Genomic DNA, 23,443 nt, shown 5'->3' on the forward strand with positions numbered 1-23,443 from the left:
TTGATTCCATTTCTGCAGATGAGCTTACTGATTTTAAATCACTAACTTTAATAATTAATGTGGTACGTAGACTAGAGTTTGAAGTATTTTTGTAACAACGATATAAATATGTTAGGTTTGAAATTTACTCAATAAGCAAGAACTAAAATATTACTTTAATTAATTCACTTAACCAAATTGGCTTAAAAATTTATTTTAAACTGTGGAGTATTTGACGTAAAGTTATAAAATGCGAAGATGTTTAACGTTCAGAGGGCAGAATGGTAATGAGAATTATTGTGCGTAAATGCGTTATTTAAAGCGGTCGAGTGAAGGCGAAATTGTGGAAATGTGAAGGGTCCAAGAATGAATGGGAAGGGTTAAAAGTCGAGGCTTTAGTGGTGTGTTGGAAATAAACTTCCTGGAAAACCCTTTCTATTTTTGTTAGTGATATGAAAAATTGTGCAATGGAATCATGTAACGAATAAAGTAACCTGGAATATAAATAATCGTAGTATTTTTTCACCCTGATAATAAGAAAAACATTTTAAGGGTCCCTTGCAATTCTAGGAAACTCCAGTAGGAAATATTGCACAAATTTCCATATTTATTCCAGAAAGTTAACCGTCAATGTTGTTGTTTTGCATTTATGTAAATACATATATATGTATTTACATAAATGCATATATCGGATGCGAGGAAAAACTTGACGTCATGATTAAAATCATGCCGAACAATGAGCTTCGAGTCAAAGAGCTCAATAAAATAGATGTCTTTACCAAAGAGGTCAACATGTATGCCGAAGTCCTCCCAGCGATGGTACGGTTTCAGAAAGAGAAAAAAATTCAGGATGGCGAAATCCTTAGTGATTGGCCGTCATGCTTGACGTCAGACGGAGGAGCAGGTGACTTCGTCGCAATGGAAAACTTACGAGGACAAGGGTAAATATAAATCTGCGGAAATTTGAGACGAATTTTTTAATGCGAATTTGCATATATATTGGGGGTATTCATTACGAGTTCGCATGTTCGGATCGCAATATAATTCTGAAAATAAATTTGCGCAAAAGTTCACAAATGAATTTTCACCCCATTTTTTGCCAACCTGGAACTTTATTTTTTGCTAACTGTTCGAACTCGTAATGCATGAATACCTTCATTATGTTTTTATTAATTATTTGCCAATTTTAAACAGCTACAAAATGGCGGATCGAACCACCGGTCTGTCTCATCCCCAAGTTCTCCTCGTGCTCTCCACACTGGCAAAATTTCACGCCATATCTTTCGCTCAATTCGGTGGGGATGGTGCCAAAATCCTGTCGACTTATCCATTCCTCGAAGAAAAAATGTTTCCCGACCCGACCAAGGAGGAAAACTCGCTGAAAGATTACTCCCAATCGGTGCTCCGTTGTGAAGTAAAGCTTCTTCGGGACACCGGACACCTCAAAGAAGCAGAAACCTTGGCACTATTTTGTCACGATAATACAATCGATCCTTATTTATTAAGCGAAATAAGCAGGATTGCATCCGATACGACGAACGGCGTCATAAGTCATGGAGACTGTTGGACGAATAATATCATGTTTTTATACGACCACGAAGATAAAGTCATCGACCTCAAGTTGCTCGACTTTCAGATTGCGAGATGTGCACCGAGATCGGTAGAAGTGTCGTATTTTTTGTACGCTTGCGTCCCCCACTTGGACGTCGGTATGGAGGAAGAGTACCTCAAGTGGTATGATGGCCACTTTATCCAATTTCTTAAAAAATTGGGAGTAAATAGGCGAGCAGGGGACGGATTGGACTTCCAAGATTTTATGGAGGAGTATGAAAACTGCATGTTTTACGGAGTTATGCTCGGTTTGATAATGACGCCGATGATGTGTATTGAAAGTCAAAATCAGCCAAGCTTGGGGGTAAGGAAAGGAGGAGTAATAAATAAATAAGGAAATTCACGCTGATGTTTGTACTCACTATGTAAATGAGCAGATTACAAAAAATCAGTCAATTCGCAAATTGCAGAAAGATTACTCAAATAAAACTGTTGTAAACTAAACGTGGGGTTATACTTCACTTCTTGGTAACTTGCGCCAATGTTATAATTTAACTATGGCGCAAGTTACCAAGAAGTGAAATACATGCAAACGCAAGTTGCGAGAAATCAAGGGCATCTTTTTGCATGATGTCATGTTATATTACATTTTGGAAAACATGCTCAGTTTGCTGTATTACAAATATCCGCGTGAACTTCCTCATTAATTTGGTTGTGCAAAAGCTAATCATATGAATGCTATGCTTTTTAGACGGGGCGGCGAATGACTTTGGGGACGACGCTGCAGCCAAATTATTAAGTAGCTTCAGCTACTTTATGTGAAGACTTTGTCTGTCTGTCTGTCTGTCTGTCTGTCTGTCTGTCCGTCTGTCTGTCAGCAGGATATCAGGAGAACGGATCGAGATAATCGAAATCGGTTTTCGCCATGATACATAGGACCCCAGGGGGAGGATCCTATCAACTTTTGGGGGCAACCGGACCACACCCCCTTTGGCGACAGGGGTGTGGTCGGGGCAAAATGAGATTTTTAGTGCAATTTAATCTATAGGTGAAATAGAGTAAAATTATGTGTTCCGGAGTTGTGCCACACCCCCTCGGCGCCAGGGGGTGTGGTTGGGGCAAAATGAGATTTTTAGTGCAATTTAATCTATGGGTAAAATTAAGTGAAATTGAGTGAAATTAAATGAAATTAAGTGAAATTAAGTGAAATTAAGTGCTTCCCCGATTGTGCCACACCCCCTCGGCCCCAGGGGGTGTGGTTGGGGCAAAATGAGATTTTTAGTGCAATTTATTCTATGGGTAAAATTAAGTGAAATTGAGTGAAATTAAATGAAATTAAGTGAAATTAAGTGAAATTGAGTGTTTCCCCGATTTTGCCGCACCCCTTCGGCGCCAGGGGGTGTGGTTGGGGCAAAATGAGATTTTTACAAAAAATTAATCTATAGGTGAAATAGAGTGAAATTAAGTGTTCCCGAGTTGTGGTGGGACCGTTTGGGGTGAAGTACGTCTGAAGCTACTTCCGTATGCGCGTTTGCGACGGTTTATTTGAGACATTGAACCCAAAAGGAGCCAGTGGCCAGTCAATATCTTCCAAAAAAATTTGCAATCTTGCCGTCAATCATTTACCTCGGTGTCCACAAGTGATTCGAAAAATGAATGAAATTAAAAAAGTTTGATGTTTTCTTAAAATCTAAAAATCAGGAAATAAATAAATAAATAAGTTTGATTGCCTGGCGTGTATTACAAGCATAGGTAATTATCTATAAAAACTACCATACGCTTATTCTTTGGATAGTTTATTGTGAATAAACATTATTATCATCATGCGATTAAAAAAAGCGATTATTTGCCATGAATATTTTTGCAGGGTCAAGGTCGCACTTTGTCCTTGGATCAGGCCAGTTGCGACTCTCATCCCTAACGCAACGAAGCAACCCCAAAATTTCGGTCGTTCATGTACTCCATGTAGGGTGGCCAAACGTCCCGGTTTAGCCGGGACATGTCCCGCTTTTCAAACCTTGTCCCGGCGTCCCCGGGACGCCGTCCCGAAAAAGTCCCGGTTTTGACAAAGTGTCCCGGTTTTTAAAATCGTAGGAAAAAATTAAATTATCTTACTTTTTCGCCAAAATATCGATGAAAAGTCGATTTTAGCACCTATGTAAATACCAATAAAGTGCATGTAATATTTACTTAATTGGCTTTCTTGGTTCTTTCTAAAAATTCGGTGATATCTGAACCGCCAAGCACTAGATATTATGAAATGTTTTTCACCAAGCACTAGATATTATTCAAATTTTTTTGCCAAATAATGTCCCGGTTTTGGTCAGGACAAACATGGTCACCCTACCTATGTAAATCAATAGAGTTTGCTTAGCCCGAACCAGATTGACTTTTGTACAAAATTTCTGAGTTTTAATACAATTTTGAAATTTTGGTGCATAATACCCCACCCACTCCGACGACTGGTCAACCATTGAACCGATGTCACTCATCTTCGAACTCGTTTCCTAACTTTGTCCAACATACTTGTGGTAAAAGTTTCGACTCGTTCGAGAATTATCGAAGGACGGACGGACGGACATGACAATTTTATGATTCGGACTAAACCGAAAAAAAGTTATCATTTCACATCAAATATTTTATTCGAATGCTTCTAATAAATTTTGTATTTCATAATTTAAACAGTGTGTATGAATCAATCTCTAAATGTAAATAAAGCGATGCAAATGTTTGAAAAATTCTGTAAAATTTTCCATAATAAAATATCTCAATTTTGCTCATAAAGGGTGTTAAAAAAGTCCGATCCCATGCATTTTTTGGAGCGTGGTTGTTACAAATTCAGCTGGAACTTTTGAACCAGTGAAGTTATTTATTTCAAATTTTTACCATGGGAGGAACAACTAAACGTGTAAGTCATGAGCATCTTAGAGTTGAGATACAAACATTGCATCAGCAGGGGCTTAAACCTACAGAAATTGTGCAAAAATTGGGCTGCAGCCGCAGAACTGTTTGGAAATGGAAGAATAAAAATTTTGTCCACGACAAAAAGCGACCAGGGCGACCCAGAAAGGTGTCACCTACCACAAAAAGAATGATTAAAAACAGACTTTGCAAGAAAACCGGTAGTTCATTACGTAATTGAGCAAGGGAGTTAAATGACTCAAAACGCTATAAAGAGAAGAAGAAGCAAATTAACTGTGTGACCGTGCAAAAATTTGTGAAAACTACGAAGTGGGGTCACACAGCTTACAAACTAACCAAAAAAACCTCTCATGTCACAAAAATATATCGATGACCGTCTGAAATTTGAAGAACTCCTTCAGAAAAGTGCCCATTTGAGTGAAAAAAGACTTGGTGAAGAATTGCGCAGTCACATCCTTTGGACTGACGAATCTATTATTGAACTATATCCAAAATTGAACCAACAAAATGTTCGTTACAGGACAGAAAACAAATCGGATGTACCATCAAGAGCGATCCCAAAATTCGGGCTTAAAGTTATGGTAGCGGGTGGATTTTGTGCACGTTGCGTGACCCCTCTACATATCATACCAAAAGGCCAATCAGTCAATGCAAAGCATTATATGGAAAAAATATTACCTATCTATTTCGATAGCATGGGGAACAAGGAAATATTTCCGAATGAAAGAAAAATAGTTTTCATGCAGGATGGTACTATAGCCCATACAGCAAAAGCGAGTTTGAGTCTCATCAAGACGCAAGTTTCAACGGTCTGGAGCAAGGGGGTGTGGGCCGCTAACGGCCCAGATTTGAATCCCCTGAAGAACCAGTGGTCCATACTTAAGGAAAATGTATACAAAGAGCCACAACCCCGGACGAGGGAAGAGCTAGTAAAAAAAAGTTCAAGATGTATGGAATTCGATTTCCAGAGGCACATTGGAAAAATTAGCACAGAGCCTTAAACAAAGAGTTGAGGGCATGGTTAAAGTAAATGGTAACAAGACCAAATACTAAGGTAAATATGTCGAACATTTTTTGTAAGTATCACGGGTAGTTTTTTTTATACTAGCCTTCACTTTTTTACAGGAAAAATGGGATCGGACTTTATTAACACCCTGTATTCTAGAAGTTATAAATAAATATGTATAAATCATTACTTAAATTCACTTCAATATACCATAATTGCTCCATTAAATGGCTGGAGTAAATTTCCGTCCAGACTTTATCGCCAATTTGTTTTAATGACAAAATTTGTGAAATTTGATAAATTAAATTTGTAAAACCCACTTATTTCATTCCATGGGAACCAGGTTAATACCAGGAAATAAAACATACATTGGTATATTAAGGCAGGTATTGATTTCTCAGTTTTTAAACTGCGCTACCGTTAGGTACTAAAATTATACCGGTCGTCCGTAAAAAATTTGCTACCGATATTGTAAAACTTTAATACCGAGCTATCACTGCACGGTTGACGGTGTTATTTATCTTTACCAGTTTACCTACATAGTAAAGTCGTATATGAAACCGTCCGGCATTATTCTAACATTATATTTCTAAGAGTATACACAGGTAAATACAAGCATTAGAACCCATTTTCAATTGCACCACAACCACAGAAATTCCAATATTTGTACAAAATATGCCTAAAATTACACTTCATCCACCGGGAATGTCACCAACACGGTCGTAAACCCACTCGCTACAGTAGAAAAGAACGCGTTCAGCGCAATATAACTTGTCGCCCGGATCGATCCTACTCTGAGTCCGAACGACTGCAAAGATTTGACCTCTTTTATCAGAAGTTTCCTCTCTTTAGTCGACCAAACTCCCACGCCAGCCAATCTTCTCAACTTTTCTCGCAAGTTCCCACTATTTTTAAGCACTTTTCCAGAAATATGCAAGTAGAAAAAGGCCGTGAAAAGGAACGTTATAAACATCAAAGCTGTCATGAGTTGCTCTGGAAAACTAATTTCTGCATACAAACGAAGCATTATGAAGCCCACGGAAACCAGAGATCCAGCCATGAAGACATATCGGAATGGGAACATGGTGGCCAGGTAGCATCCATTGTGTTGAAGGTTGATCAGGTATAGACAACGGTACCAGGAAAACCGGCGAGGTAAAGAATTTGTCGATTTTCTGAAAAGGAATTTTTAAAATCTTAAAGAAATAGCGTGATAAGTAGTCCAACTTCATAAATATTCGGACCGTAAATCCGGTCGAATTCGATTCATGTTATAGTAATTTTCCGGATAATCCGATCGGATTTGATCCATGTTATGGAAATTGGCTGGATTATCCGGTCGGATCGGATTATGTATAACGGAATACCACGATTATCTTAAATACCAACCTCACTGTGGACATGACAAAGATCAAGTACGCCACCGATAAGAGAAACCACATTTGCATAATGAAATACGACATGATGTCTGCAGTTTTCGTGAAAACTTCAAAAGCCAAAGAGATCAAATAGACAGTCATATTCATCCACTCGGGTTTGCCCACCTCGGACCAACTGCTGTACAAATATTGAGGCGCGGTTGGCTTGACGATGTAGATAAGGGCGACTACAAGGTTAAAGGTGACATTCATACAGGCAGTAGTTTTAACGATGAAGTTTGCCAAACGGGACTCCAAGTTTGTTGGACTTTCAAAATTTTTGAATCGTGCCGCTGAAAATTTAGGATATTCAGACAATTTAATGCAGCATAAAAATTTAAAATAGACACCTTTCGCAAGTCATTTTAACTCTTATTGGTATTATGCTACGTTTATGTACATACATTCACTGATTCACTATCATATACGTTAGGAGGTTTGCAAAGGTTTCCCTATGAATTGTGTATATAAAAACGCCATATTTTGAAGAAATACATGTAGATATTTCTACAATCAATTGTAAGGGTGAAACGGGGTTAAAAAATATTCTAGGTTCGAAAAAATTTGAATTTAAATCGGAACCCCGTCGCGTTTTTCGGTTTGCAGGACCATTATAAAGTTACTTCTGCGAAAGGTGTCTTTTGAGTGTACTTACCTTCCAACTCCTTATCGAAACTAACCATCCACCTGAACAGTGTCACCATTTCATTCCTTCTGAGCCAAATGCCAAGCTTGGCTTCAAAATTGATGTAATAAGTTAAGGGCATAAACCCCAGCCAAAAAATGTCCATGACATGTACTCCCAAGTTTGGTAATATGAGTACACGAAATAAAGGACATGATGAGTAAGAAATAAGATTAGGAAAGGTGGAACAATTCGTGAATTTGAAATTTTTAAAACGTTTCTTTCGTCATCCCAAGAAATGGGAAATAGCTTCAAGGGCTCGTAAACTTTTATGTATTTTGCAAAATTTTGCAAAACATGGGGCGAAAACATGATTCCTAAGGAACTGTGAAGAATCTAGTTATTTCGTGATAATACGGAAATATGGAAGAGTTTATTGAGTTTGCGAGTTTAAATACAGGAACTCAATTAAACGAGTTGGTGCATGATTAGGAATAATTACTTCACAGTTTTAGAGGCGACTTAATTGATATCTTTATTTTGCGAGACGTAACATGGGTTTGCAAGGATAAATAGGTAAGCGAATTTTCAAAATGTACGATATTCTCAGGGTATAATTTTGCAATAATATAATTATGTAGTTTAGCTCAATTTGTACCCGCTTTAATGGAAAATACATATAGTTATGTATTGGATTTATCGGACGACATGGTTGTTGTGATAATGCAGATATTTATTCCTAGCTTTCGATACACACTAGTATCATCTTCAGGGACAATATTGGAAATCGAGAAAACAAGATTGATTTCACTCACAAAACTAATCATAAATTATTTTATTATTCAAAAAACGGTATCGTTGTTAGGGGCGCTTGATCAGAGGTAACATTAGTGAAGACCAGATTGGATTGAGGTTCATGCCGTGGTCTTGATTCATGGCGTCAGAGGTTTTACGGATGTATAAACTTTCAAGAAATTTTCTGTGAAAATTTCGCCGTTCGGGTAGAATTAGACTTGCTGAGTCTTGGTTGATATCGTGGTTGGGATTCTCCATGATGTGTAGTGCCACCGCTGATTTTACATTTTTCTTCTTGACGTCATTTAGATGTTCTTTTACGCGTTGATTAAGCGAACGGCTTGTCTCACCTATATACATAGAGGGACAAGAGCATTTAATTTTATAAATTCCTACTTTATCGGGTGGTGGATTCTCCTTGTAGGAACATATTATTTGTTTCATCTTTTTTCCAGTTAAATATCCGAACTCGCAATTTAGGTTCTTGCGTAAGTAAGCCGTTAATCGGTGGGTGAGTGGTCCCATATATGGTAAGATTATTCTTGGTGATTTTGCCTCGTCTTGATTTTCATGGCTAGTAGGTTGGGTTGAAAATTTTGCCCTCATTTTTTCTATTCTTACTTTGATTAAACTTTTCGGATATCCGTGTGTCATTAAAGAGCTTGTTATTAATTTTAGTTCATTTTCTAAATATTCATCATCGCATATTTTGAAAGCTCGATAACTTAGGGCATCAATTACGGCCAACTTTTGGGATGGATGGTGATATGAATTATAGTTGAGGTATCTCCCAGTGTGGGTCGGCTTGGGATAAACTTGTCTGTGAATGGCTCCATCTTCATCTCGGGATATTAAAACATCCGAAAACGGTAGTTTGCAATTTTCTTCAGTTTCGCATGTAAATTGTATACTGGGATGAAAACTGTTGAGAGATTGGAGGATACTCTCCTTCTTGCCCACCTGGATACAGCCGTTGGAGTCATCCACAAACCTTTGGTAAAAAGGGATGTCCGGATTGTTCAATATTAATTGCTCTTCTAATTCTTGTAGACAGAATTCTGCAAAGATAGGTGAAATCGGGCTTCCCATAGGTGTTCCATCGTTTTGTTTGTAGATTTTCCCATTACGAGTAAAGTAGTTGGAGTTGACTGTTACTTTGATCAATTTCATTACTTCTTCCGATGTCAGTTTTGTAACTGCTTTCCAATCATTGCAGGAGTCCAGTCGCTTTTTGATGTAGTCAAGGGTTTGTTGAATTGGAACGCGTGTGAATAATGAAGTGACATCAAATGAGACCAATTCATGGTTGGGTGGGACAATAAAATTCTTGATTTTATCTGCAAACTCGTAGGAGTTTTTTAGCGTCGTGGGGAATTTTGATGTGACACATTTTAGGATCCTGTTTAGAAAATGAGCCAGATTGTAAGAGGGCGAATTTCGGAAATCAACAATGGGACGAAAGGGTAGACCGTCTTTATGGATTTTAGGTAATCCATAGAATTTTGGGATCTTTGAGTTAGAAGGAGAAATGTGTTGGTATTGATTTTTGTCGATTCTTTTTAATTTGAATAAATTCTTCGCAAGGGTGTGAATTTCGTGTTCTACTGATTTCGTAGGGTCGTTGGGAATGATGGTGTAATTCGGATCAGTTAGAAGTTCTTCAATTTTTTCTTCGTATTTGGTTGTGGACATGATCACATGATCACAGACATGATCACTGAAGTAAATTCACTTCCATTTTACAGAAGAATTACAATTTTCTCTGGAAACATTTAAGTTGGATGAGGTCCGTATACGCTTGAATAAGTACCCACTTCAGTTTCGTCACAAAAAAATAAAAATGGGGGAATTCACTTCAAGTTCACATTTTAGAATTGCAACATTATTTTGAAAAATTGCAAACCGAATACAGTTAATGCAGGTATTATACTCAAATATGCGCAAGTTAACAAACGAATTTTAAAACCGAAGCTTCTATGCGAACATTTGTTAACGAGGAAAACTAGTAATGAACACCCCCAATATTTGTAAAAAAAATTCTCAAATTATACGCCATCTGCGCCATCCACCGGAAATGTTACCAAGACGGTTGTAAATCCACTCGTTACCGTAGAGAAAAATGCATTCAGCGCAATGTAACTCGTCGCCCTGATCGATCCTACTCTGACCCCGAAGGACTGCAGCGATTTGGCTTCTCTTTTCAAAAGTTTCCTTTCTCTCGTCGACCAAACTCCTACGCCAGCCAAACTACTCAACTTTTCTCGCAAATTTCCACTATTTTTAAAAACTTTTCCAGAAATATGCAAGTAGAAAAAGGCCGTGGAAGAGAACGTGCAAAACATCAAGAGCGTCATCATCTGTTCTGGGAAACTAATTTCTGCATAGAAACGAAGCATCATGAAGCCCACGCCAATTATGGTCCCACCCATGAAGACATATTTTGCGGGCAACATGGTTCCCGGGTAGCACTTGTTATGCAGCAGATTAATCAAGTATAGGCAACGGTACCAAGCAAATCGGTCGGGTAATGAACGTGTTGATTTTCTAGAACGAAATTTAAAAAACGTATCAAAAACAAGGAGATAAATGCACCTTTAAAAATAATGCTACCCTTTTGAAACGTAGATGCATAAATCTTCTCTCAATTCTACATTGCGTAAACTACACACTAAATCAAGAATAAACTTTACTCTTTATTAATTTAACGTTACTCTGGATTCAGTATAGTTTACTTAATATCGATTTCAGACCGTTTTTACTTTTTGAAAGGGTAACACTACACTACATATTTTTAAAAGAAATTGAACTTCTAGAAATTCCAACCTCACAGTTGACATGGAAAATAGCAGGTACGCCACTGATAAAGGAAACCACATTTGCAGAAGGAAATATGACGAGATGTCCACCGTTTTTGTGTAGAATTCAAATACCAAGGAAAACAAGTAGACGGCCGTATTCATCCATCTGGGTTTGTCCACCTCAGTCCAACTGCTGTAAAAATATTGCGGCGCGGTTGGCTTGACAATGTAGATAAGGGCGACTACAAAATTAAAGGCGATATTGGTCCAGACCGTCGTTTTAATGATTAGATTTGCCACAGTGGCGTCCAGGTTTGGTCCATCCCCAGAATTCTTTAATCGTGCAGCTGAAAATTTTTAGAAATTTTGATAATAAATACATCATAAAAACGGTGAAATTAGCGTAATGTTTGAAATCATATATAGACCGGTAGCCATTGATTTATCGGTGTTAAAGTTGCAACCGTTTGGTGTTAAATTTATACGGGTCCGTAAAAATGTGCTACCGATGTAGTAAAACTTTACTACCAAACATTTAGTATTTATATGTATAACGTATAACGGTAGAACGGTATAACATATCAGTACCACTTTCGCATGGTCATATAAGAATACCATTTGGTATTTAATACCAGATTTCTAAGAGTACGAACTTACGTATCAATTCCTTATCGAAGCCCACCATCCACCTGAACAACGTCACCATTTCATTCCTTCTGAGATAAATGCCAAGCATGGCTTCAAAATTGAGGTAGTAAGTAGAAGGCATGAAACCCAGCCAGAAAATGTCCATCACATGCACCCCTAAATTTTTGTCCACTACGGCGTGGAAAAATTGGTAATATGTGTAAACAAAATATAGAACATGATGCGTAAGAAACACGGTTAAAAAAGGGAAAACAACTTTTGAATTTGATATCGCTAACATGTTGCTTTTTACATCCCAAGAAATTGGAAATAGTTTCGTGAGTTCGAAAAACTTTACATATTTTGCAATATTTTTTAAAACAGGGGACGAAAACATGATTGTGCAGAAACCTATTGTGTGATATTGAAGAATTTATTGAATTTGAGAGCTTACTTAAATACGAATATAATAGGAAGTTGTATGTTTGTATGTCAATTCAAAATAATCGGTGTACATAAAGTTATAAAGGAATAATTGTTTCTTAATTTGAGAGGCAAATTACTATTGCTCGAGGAGGAACGTGGTTTTCAAATGAAGTAGCAAAAGTTTCAAAATGTGCGAAGTATTGCAAACGTGCAATTTTGCCCTAATTTTAGAATTTGTGCATATTTAGTTAAGGTGTCTAAATAAGTTGTTTGTCGGTTTGGATATTGTTTGCTAAATTTGTACCGCTCGAGTGGATAACTAACTTTTAGGACACAGGAGAGTTAAAATTTCTCGTTTAAAGTAATTACTTAAAGTACTTACACAATTAATAATGAGGCTGTGACAAGAAAACAAAATAAATGAAGTAAATGTCCTTGCTGAGAATGTGAAATGTCATGTAAGACGTGTCGTTGTACATAAGTATGTACATGTTCAGTTATGACGGAATATTTTATGAGTTAAAATAGTAAACGGACAGACTAACCCTGCATATCTATCCCCTCTTAACCAGCAATAGATATTTACATATAAATTAATATTAACCTAAGTGTGACCATAAAAAAATCCTATGAAAAATCTCCATAGGGTACAATATTTATTTCATAACCATACATCTGGTAGCAACCAATTATCCTGTCCAGATTTACGATGGACACATTATTGCCTGTTGTTCTGTATTGGGGATATGGTGTAGGAATTGCATGGATATGGGAAAGCATGAATGTACGTCTCTGATCCTAAGTACGCAAGGTGCACGCATTTCACACAAGTCTACGCATGTTTCATACCAACTTTCCTTGCACGCACTTTCGCAGCTGACTTTCTCCGCTTTCTCTCAACATCGTTATTTACTTGGCAACATTTTGATTCTAGAAAAAAAAATCGTGAAAACTATACATAAAATCATGCCACCTCGTCCATTAAGAAGATAAACTGGAATTGTGCTTAAGAAGTGTGCAAATGTCACAAAGACATCGAGGTGAGAAATAATGAACCACATTTTATATACACTTAGTCATTTGCATATCAAAACCATGTTACTCTTGGAAATCAGGCAGGTAATGATTTATCGGTATTAAAGCTGGGACCGCTTGGTAAATATATATTAAAATTACGTACACGGCTCAGTAAAAATGACAAATCCATAATGTCGTGTTATTAAGGATTTACTTATTACTTCTGTAGAGTTATGTATATATGAATACCGTTTGATACTATTTTAACACCGGATTTCTAAGAGTGTAGAATTGAGATTGACTTTTTTTCCTTGTCAACTTATAGGCACCTCGTATTCTTGGAGTGGATGGGAAGGGAGAGACTATAAAGACGGGTTAATCTTATTAGCCCCACTCCTATTTATTGTTTGCCTTTTATGTGCCGTTTGTATTATTTGGTTCATTTGCAAATGTTACAAAGAATGTGCTATAAATAGTGTTGCGGTACCGACGGATATTGCCTATCTGAGGGACAGGAGGAGTGCGATGCCTGGTGTGGCGTCGAGGTCAAGTTTTCAGTCACAGAATCGACCTATGCCTCCACCCCCCGTCGCAAGACCTTCGGCTCCCCCACTGAATGAGGTGTTGGTCCAGGAAGCGATTCTGAACAACATTGGTGATCAAACGGTCCAAAGTGAAAGCAGACAAGATTCTCCCCCGCCATCGTATAGCGAATGTGTTAATATTGATTTGCAAAATTTATAACGGATTTTATAAATATTGTTATCTAATTCTATGTATAAAGAGATTAAAAAGTATATTTTCGCTCCACAAAAGAATTCGCAATACGTGTCTAATCGTTAATCCCGTATTTTTTATTTTATACATTTTGTATGCATACATAAATAAATATTTAGATGAAATTAAACCAAGGGTCCTGCTCTAACCAAGATATTTATGCACACTGTTCGGTGACGATTAACACCGGGTTTTTAACAGTGTAATAATGAACAATTAAATTTCCAGGATAGTTAACCTGTCCAGATTTGCGATGAGCACATTACATTTTGTGCAGTATTGGGGTTATGGTCGTGCCAAATGCGTGGACATAAAGCAACACGTTGTGCGAAGCATGAATGTATGTAAGTCGGATGCACGCATTTCACATTTACACAACCCTACGCATGTTTCATACCAACTTTCGCAGCTGACTTTCTCCACTTCTCCGTCAACATTATTATTACACTCACAACGTTATCATTCCCTCAGATACTATCGTAAAAACTGGCTGAAATCATGTGTACCTTGTCACCTCTTCTATTAAATAGATAAAATGGAATTGTGCAAAAGTGCCAGCGTCAGAAGGACATTATGGTGAGCCCTTAGCCCATGTTTATTGACTACTGTTACAAATCAGGTATTGATTTCTCGGCATGTAAGCTTCTACCGCATGGTATTAAAATCACACAGGTCCGTGTATAAATTTTTTCCTTACAGATATGGTAATACTTTAATACCGAGCTAAATATTAGGTATTAGTCAGTATTACTTATCAATACGACTTGAGCAGAGTCATACATGAATACCGCCTGGTATTTTTTAACATTAAATTTCTAAGAGTGTTCTTGTCACTGATTTGGCTGTTTCTATTGTTTTCTTTGTAGTCAGTTTGGAATACGAGGCATTATCCTCGCTACGGTCCCACAGAAACACATGGAAAGGAAGCGGCAGTTTTTATTATCCCGGTTCTGTTTTGTATTTCTGTATTAGGTTTAATTGGTTTAATTGGCCTCATTTGCAAGTGTTACAAGCAATGTTCTACTAGTGCCGCAGTACCGACGGATGTTGCCTATGCGATGAACAGAAGGAGGACAGGTGCTGCACCGTCGAGGAATCCGAACATTCGGCCGACTAGGCCACAAAATCGGGGTGTGCCCCCACCCCCCGTCGCAACACCTTCTGCTCCCCCGCTGAATGAGATGTTGGTCCAAGAAGCCATACTGGATGAAAATGTGGGTCAAGAATGTGACCAAACGGTGCAAAGTGAAAGGAGGCAAGATACCCCTCCGCCATCTTATAGCGAGTGTGTTAATATTGAATTGTTAAATTTGTGAGTGATTTGATGAGTATGCTTAAATAATTCTAAGTATATTAAGAGATGAAAATGTTCTATTTTCGATGAATAAGAGAATATGTAATTAAATTTATATATATAATCGTCAATTCCGCATTTTTTTATTTTGTACATTTTTTACACATAATGATTTAGATGAAATTAAAATGTGTTCGGAACACTGACACATATTTATGTATTAATGACGAACAGGTTTTGTATACATGAAAACTTTGTATATCGAATATGTAGATAATTGGTTACATACATATTTGCATTAAGATTGCTCGTCTCATTTTATTCCATGCAAAACACTCACAAAACTAGTCACCAAAATTATCTACTAATTATGCTCGAAACTTTTCATATAAATTTGTACATATACGAGTACATTTTGCTGTTTTTAAATAGCTCCGTCACCATCGTAAATATTTATGACTAAACACAGAGTTGTTTCAACATTTTATTTTATTACTAAAACAATTAACTGTTTGGTAAGAAAAATATTATTGCGTTAATTGAATTTGTGGTTGACAAATTAATTCATATTTTATTTTATATATTTTTTTAAATATTTACGTTATAAAAATTTTGATTGATTAATATCAAGTAATAATTCTAACGCTTTCGTTTGCATTGACAACTTTTTGAAAAATATTTATATAACAAGTTAATTATGAATACATGATTCAGGGTGACGAACGTACAGACATTTCTGGTAACTTGATTTTTTAGCAATACTGGAAACAAGATATGGTCCACAAACGCGCTGGTTAACTTTTCCCTAAAGGTTAAACATTTCCACATATTTGTGGCTGTCACATCAAAGACGTCACGAAGTATCCGATACAGCATAAAATTTGGCGTCGCTGGGAAAGCAATCGTTTGAAGACCCTGCATTAATTGCTGAACAAATTTCACATAATTGTGTATGTATTAGTGCCGTTGCTCATTTGCGCTCTTAGAAAACCAGTATTAAATAATTACTGACTGGAGTACGTATGTACTATGTACGTATCTTACTCTACCGACATGGTAATAACGGTCATTATATTGTTGTATTGACAAATTTTTCACAAACTACTAATCCAGTACGGAATCCATATGTATGTGACTCTATCAGATTTTTAACAGATTTTTGTACTAACCTGGAATGTATTATCCGCGAGAAAGATAGCATTCGACCACCAGTGGAACTCCGCCGGGATTACGTAGCGTTCAAATATTTGTCGGTAAACTTCCCTCACGGATTTCAGATCTGGTTGGAGGGCAATGTTGTATTTGTCTTCGATGCCTAAAACGTATCCCAGGATGGCCCATAGATGGTTGAAAGCCCACAGGTCGTCCTCGCTTGGGCGCGATATTCCAAACCGTTCCGGAAAGAGGATGGGATATCCGACAAAGGCGAATTGTGCGAGGTTAAGAGCGTGTTGATTGAAGGGTATGAAATTACTGGTTTCCTCAAAATTTGGATGAATACCGCGTTCGCTCAGCGGGATGTTTGATTCTTCAAGATCCTTATGAAAGGATGACCACGTTGCGACTGGGGTATAGTCAGAATAGTCACTTGCATTTAGAATAATTCCATCGCGTGAAAATTTATTTGATATGGCTTCCGCAATTTTTAAATGCAGCGTCCTCACTCTTTTTAGACTGTAATAATTAATAACGTATGAAGGTTAACCAATTTATCTCGATTTGCACAAAAACTTTTCTCGAACCTAGTGAAAACATCGGTTGGATGACTGCCTAGACGAGACCCCCACAGACCTTCGTCATACCACGACATTATTTCAGTAAAAGTTGATAAGTAACGTTTAGTAGCACCTTCCGGGCTGGATAAGCGTCCAGTAAACAGTAAGATATTCACTAAATCCGGATGCGGCATGGTTGTCAGACCAAATGCGTGACATATGCAGATTGAGAATAGGTTATCTCGAGCAAACTTTTGCCCTCGTTTCGCCAAACTGACATCAATCCAGTCCGGCATAGAAAAGCGTTGTGTAATTTTAGCTTGTGGAATTGAACGAGCATTTTTAAAATCTTCTAATACCCGCTTTAAATCGAAGTCGGAAGAGCTGTAATAGTAAATAAATAAATATTTTACAATAGTTTGATAGAATTCCATCAACACACATCCTTAAATTAAAGAAATCTTACAAAGAAGAACTAATTTTTGTTGCGGGAACGAACTCCATATCCTAACTTATTTTCACCCTAAGATAAAATGATCACATACTTATGGTAGACAAATTCATATAATTTCTTTCGCAATGCTGGAATGGCGTTGAAAAAAATCCAATTAAAACAGGGTTACCAAAATATACATATATACTTTTAGTGTTTTCTGAATATTTTTTGCTCTACTAAAGACAAAAAATATGTATTCGTTGGGTTTCAATTTTCAAAATCGGGACAAATTAATTATACGCAAACCTTGTGTAACAAATAAGTAACAAATAAGTATTCGATTTGAATAAGAAGTTATTCGCCAAGGAAAAGTGCCGTTAAAAAAATTATATCGCATGGTCGCACACTGGTCAGCTCCTTTTTATGATAAAGTACTAATTAGTTCGTTAGGATAATGTCCCAATATGTATAACAGGTACCAACAAGGCATAGGTGTGTCCAATTTTTCCAACCTAAGTAATTACACGACTTACATAATGTACCTCAAGCAAATAAATTATGTGAGAAAACTATGCTATATTTCATAAAGATAATATGAGAGATATGTTGGTATATAGTCAGAAAACAGGATGTCGGGCGAATTTCCATAATAAATTATGGGTATGTATATGCACGTACCCATTCGCAGGTTATTACGTAGGTTCATATAATTCAGATATGTTTGGCAAAGTTGAGACATATTTAGCTGTTCATTTTGTAAAAACCTGCGCAACGCAAATTCCATCGAGTCGAATTAAATAATCCAATTAACTGGTCTAGACAAGGTCAAAGACTGGTTTATCCGTGAAGGCTAGCCAACAATGGGGACTCAAACCATGTTCAACCAAGATTATTTTCTGACCAAATTAGTTAGAAAGATAAACTCTATAGAAAAAAAAACATTTAGTGCGGCACTTCCGCTGACGCAGCAAGTTTTGAGCGCCAATAACTTGCAGAAATTTTCGTATCTGCAAGTGTATAAATGTTGTTTCCGAAAGTTTGTCCTTCAAACTAACATATGCGAAAAAATCTGGGTTGAACATGGTTTGCGTCCCCATTCAATGCGTGTGAAATTTCCACAGCTCACTGTGAAAGGAGCCTCCGAGCTCGGATGTTCAACCAAACCACGGTATTATTTCTGAATCGCGACAACTTGCATTCAAATGTACGCTAGAACTAATGGTGCTAGTCACCTCATTTGAATATTTTAACTAATTAGCGGAGGACATAGAGTTGTTCAACGTGGAAAGCCTGTATCGCCAAAAATGAGCATAGTGAGATTTATGCAAATGAAATAACAATCAATTCCACTGTAGGCAATTACTCTCCAAACTAACAGCAAGAGATTGACAACTATTTTAAGTATAAATTTATTCACATTTTGTTTTATGCATTTTTTCCAAATAATGTTTAATTTCATATAAACAATCAGGACTTAATTAATATCTAGAGGCATATATTTATTCACAGAGGCCTTAGAGAAAACAATAATCCTTTGTGAAAAACTGCTTAAATGTAATTACTTACAAACCACGCATTTTTCTATAGAAAAATCTAAATTGAATATAAAATGGTCGATTTGCAATTTTAACTACTGTACGACGTAAACGTACACGTGATCCTAAATGAAACTAAATTTAATAGTCTTACATTGTCAGACATCTAGTACTAGATTTCTGACAATGTAAGACTGGCAATAGTGGCTGCATAAAGGTGGTATCTCAACGGAAGCCACACCCCCTATTATTAGCACCATTGAAACCTCCAAAATTCGGGGAAAATGATTTTTCTGCATATTCTATGGTCCTCTAACACATATGTACTTGAAGGACTTCAAAAACATCGATTTTCGACATCAGGTCCATTACCATAACTCATGGAGTAACCCAGTATTAAAATGATACCAAGCAGTACTATTTTAGCATATATATGTATCAATCTATCAAACCGATATTGCTCAGTAATACCGCATAGTAATAGCTCGGTATTAAAATTTTGCTATATCGGTAGGAAATATTTACGTACCAGTACAATCTTATACTTAGCGGTAGCAACTTTAATACCGAAAAATAAATACTTTTCTGACTATACCATGTTTCTATCAGTCTACTGATACACCACTTTTGCTAAAAAAGGATTCTCATTAAATGACAAGTAACTCAATTCTCTCCTCCCCCTTTACCAACCTTATCAACTTTCTCACTATCCCCCAACCACGCCAAAATTCCCTCCTCCCAATCTTCCCGTGTGGGTGCGATTTCCTTAATTTTGATCAATTTTCTCCCTTTCATTTTCCCATTTTCTGGATACATCCGGTCAAGACATCGCTTATACACGGATTCGCATAAGTAACAAATTTTACTGGGGTCTGGCTCCTCACGCTTCGTAAAACTGGGGGCTACCTTGTCAACTATCAGGTCAAGTATTTCGCTACTTGGTTGCGCAACCTCGTCCCACGTGGAGGTTCCCTTAAGCACAAAATTTTTCACAATTTGCTCCATTTTTAGGTCAGAAACATGGTAGAATTTGAACGGTAGCGTGTTATAGTCTTCTTTAAGAAATCGCATGTGTTTATCCATTTCGGTGACGGACATGACAACGAGGGTGTCACCCTGTATTAGACGGTGCAAGTAGGAGAAGATAAGCTGGAATGGATTATCAACTGAAAAAAAGATCGAATAAATATATTATTGCGGGTATTTATTACTCCATCGTATATGTATTTAACATTGAGACATTTCACGTCAGCCTTGATAAATCTGCAACCATATAGCCTTACGAAGCTCAGTGTACGAACCAAAAATACATCTTTTTATGAAAAAAGAATTCCTCCACCATAATATTGACATGAAGAAATAATGAATACCTTCATTGTCTTCGAAATAAAAATACATTTACGCATCCTGAGAAAAAATTTTGACGGGTTTCCTGCAACAATTTGTCCTACTTTTGTGTAGAGAACTTTAAGCAAACTTGTGCAGAATTGCGCAAATTTGCATATACAGTTCTGCAGAATAAAACTAGTATATATTCATGTTTTCTACAGGATTATGCAAACAAAATTATGTACAATATCCAGCATCCAGCTTGTATCAATTGCTGCAGAATTCAGGAGTGCTTTCTCCTTAAGACATGCATAAACATTACATAAGATATGGCAAGGATATATGTATGCAATTTGGTTATGAATGATATTCAAAACAATCTTACAATCGCAACAGATGTCCCGGTTTGATGATGATTCATCAATATCCTCCAAGTAAATCATGGAATTCTGCACAAGTTGGGCGTCCTTTATACACCGTATGGCTACGTAGTTACCATAACTACAGAGTAATCCAGCATCATAAATTTGTTGCCAACGATTAGGCTTCCTCGTGCAAAAATAATTTTCCCCTCTTATTCCCAACTCGTACTTAAGGGCTGCCACCAAAAGATTTTTCGCCACTTTGTCCTCACCATAAAGAACAAGGCCGAATGGGATTTTGTCCCTTATTTGACCCGAGTTGCGATATAAGGCCCGATTCAGAAATGGAGTTACAAAATGTTTTTCCAGAAAGTCGATATGTCTCGAATAATTAAACCCTTCCATTTTCCGCAAACTTGTAAAATCCGGTCCTGCACAGTGAATCTTTGGTGGGCTTGGGATAAAAATTGAGCAAATCTTATCCCACAAATCTCCGAGATTGATGACGCGGTCGATTACAATAAGCAAGCTGAAAATGAATATGACGGCTACTAAGAGCCAAGCAAGCCGGGAAGATATTATCCAGCCGTCTTGTGGGGGTGGGACGCCTACATAAAAGGAGAAGCAGGAGATTAAATTAATTAACCACGTTTTAACCAATTACATAATTTCTGGAATATTTAAACATGTTGCGAAATGTTACTTACATTGACAATTTGAAATGTTGTTGTAACTGGTCGAATTCGTGGTAAACGATGCAGGTGGCATTTTTCAGTTTATTTTAATAAATATGTAGGTAAAATTGAATTTATTGATATTAGCGTGGAAATGGAATTCCAATTTTTATTTTCCAATGATGTATACTGTCAAGTATTTATTTTCTTTGGATAATGTGTGAACAAATGAGAAATAAATTTGCAAAATAATATGAAGAGTTGAATTTTAGTATGACCTTATTTCTTCCGAACCGCGTACAAGTTTATTCAGAATATTTAAAGAGGGTTAATTTTAGAACGAATAATCTGACGGGATGGAAGGGGAGAAAAGCACGCTGGAGAATTTCTATTTTTGGCTTCTGGATAGATCCATGTGTTTGTGCATATGTAAATGCGTCCCTAATATGTAAGTGTGCAGTGGATGCCAGGGTTCCTGAGGTACATATCTACACATTTTTTTTAAGTTAAAACACAAACCAAGTCTGACTTCTTAGATAATATCTGCTGTACGTTGAGTAACATTTGAAGTTATAAACTGGTTGTGTAAATTTTATCATATTTGGGGCAAAACATTGCCCAAAGTTGAGCTTATCTTTTACAATGTTGGACAAGTGTTAGGAAGAACGAATTTTGCCACCCAAATTTTGCTCAACTTTATTCAAACTGTAAAAAACATTCAAATACGCGTATTTATTTCGACCAATACGAATCTACATAATTACATAAATTCTGAAACGAAAAAAAAAACTAAAAGCTGACCATACATACTTCGCTCGGAACAACACTATACGTGTATACCTATTTACAAAAGCCTTACGATTCAAAGAGTAAAAGGAAACCGTTTCACTCGCACCATGAAATCCAGACAGATGAGCTTGATCGGAAGAAAATAAGTACTCTTCATTCGCACGCAGTTGAACTTTTACAGAAATTGAGAATTCTGAGATACTACGGTACTGTGGGTCTCAAACTCCCTCAAATTATTCTGACCTTGAGACTAGTTTCTAGTGTTGATGAAAAATGCGAATCGTGGAAGGTTGCGGGGTCAATGTGGGAGTGAGAAAGCGAACCAGTGAGACGGAAAAAAGCTGAGCTCGCGGTGGACATTGAAAAAGCATGCGTTTTTGCGAACTTGCGGCGCCAATAACGTGCTGAATTTTGCGCATCTGCGCAAGTGCCTTACCAAAAGTTGTTTCTAAAGACTTGCTCTTTCAAACTAACATGATCAAAAATAATCTGGGCTGAACATGGTTTGCGTCTCCATTGTCAGTTCGAATGAAGTCTACACAAATAAATTCATCCTCTGCATAAATATATACTTTTGGCTTCAACGCTATTCATTCCTTCCATGCATATTAATTTTACCAATGTTTCCCCCTCCTCCATTCACAAACCTTATTCTTACTAAATACTAAATACATACTTGTAAGTATGGGTACATACACACATGCATACATAAATATATCTAGAATAAGCTGAAGCTTTAATACAGTAGAATAATTTTCTTAGTGGCATCAACTAATTGTGAGTAGATATATACATACATACTTGCAAAAATATCATATATATGTGCATATTTAGATGAATTTACATGCACTTTTCATCTGTACGTACATATGTACGTATTTATGTATCCCATGCAAATGTGAACCAACCTAAAAATACGTATGCAAAATATTTGATGTATGCACCTACATACTTTGTACTGTTATCCTGTTTAATGTAAAATTTAATATTCCATTAAATTAATAATTTGTTAAAACAATTATTTTAGCAGATACATAAATAGGTACTTGAAAATTGTCAAAAATTCCAGAATTCCAAATGCTCGCTCCGAGAGAAGGAACGACTCCTCTGGACAGGAAGCTTGGGGGATGAAGGCTAGGACAATTGGCACTTGCTCACCAGACCACTCTGGTTGCATTAAGGCTGATACGATCGGAAAGTTCTGAGCGAGTGGGGCTTGTATTAACGTAGGATTAGGTGACTCATCGTCACAGGTCTAAAAATCTGAACATATTTACGCCTTTCTCCGTTCTGGGAATTTATTTTTAAATTCCATCAGATCAATTTGTAGACCAGATCAGTACCAATTTATTAAATATGTACTCTAGA

At 36.9% G+C, this 23,443-nt stretch overlaps 4 protein-coding genes across 4 annotated transcripts; 2 read left to right on the plus strand and 2 right to left on the minus strand.

Annotated features, from left to right (window-relative positions):
- The first annotated feature begins 705 nt into the window (after positions 1-705).
- LOC110857502 lies at positions 706-3,451 on the plus strand. Its single transcript, XM_022106089.2, has 3 exons — positions 706-920; positions 1,174-1,894; positions 3,398-3,451. The coding sequence occupies exons 1-3, from the start codon at positions 706-708 to the stop codon at positions 3,449-3,451; spliced, it is 990 nt and encodes a 329-aa protein (XP_021961781.2).
- A 5,162-nt stretch (positions 3,452-8,613) lies between these two features.
- LOC110857503 lies at positions 8,614-9,988 on the minus strand. The gene is made up of 2 exons (XM_022106090.1): positions 8,918-9,988; positions 8,614-8,646 (listed from the first exon to the last, which is right to left on the minus strand). Exons 1-2 carry the CDS (start codon positions 9,986-9,988, stop codon positions 8,614-8,616), a joined length of 1,104 nt encoding a protein of 367 aa, XP_021961782.1.
- A 3,046-nt stretch (positions 9,989-13,034) lies between these two features.
- LOC118438269 lies at positions 13,035-13,981 on the plus strand. The gene is made up of 2 exons (XM_035858200.1): positions 13,035-13,187; positions 13,490-13,981. Exons 1-2 carry the CDS (start codon positions 13,169-13,171, stop codon positions 13,906-13,908), a joined length of 438 nt encoding a protein of 145 aa, XP_035714093.1. The 5' UTR covers positions 13,035-13,168; the 3' UTR covers positions 13,909-13,981.
- A 4,879-nt stretch (positions 13,982-18,860) lies between these two features.
- Positions 18,861-23,349, minus strand: LOC118438153. Its single transcript, XM_035857968.1, has 3 exons — positions 21,320-23,349; positions 20,636-21,220; positions 18,861-20,087 (listed from the first exon to the last, which is right to left on the minus strand). Exons 1-3 carry the CDS (start codon positions 21,378-21,380, stop codon positions 19,585-19,587), a joined length of 1,149 nt encoding a protein of 382 aa, XP_035713861.1. The 5' UTR covers positions 21,381-23,349; the 3' UTR covers positions 18,861-19,584.
- Between the last annotated feature and the right edge of the window lie 94 nt (positions 23,350-23,443).

This window comes from Folsomia candida, unplaced genomic scaffold, assembly GCF_002217175.1.
Source record: "Folsomia candida strain VU population unplaced genomic scaffold, ASM221717v1 Fcan01_Sc019, whole genome shotgun sequence".
NCBI classification, from domain to species: Eukaryota; Metazoa; Arthropoda; class Collembola; order Entomobryomorpha; family Isotomidae; genus Folsomia; species Folsomia candida.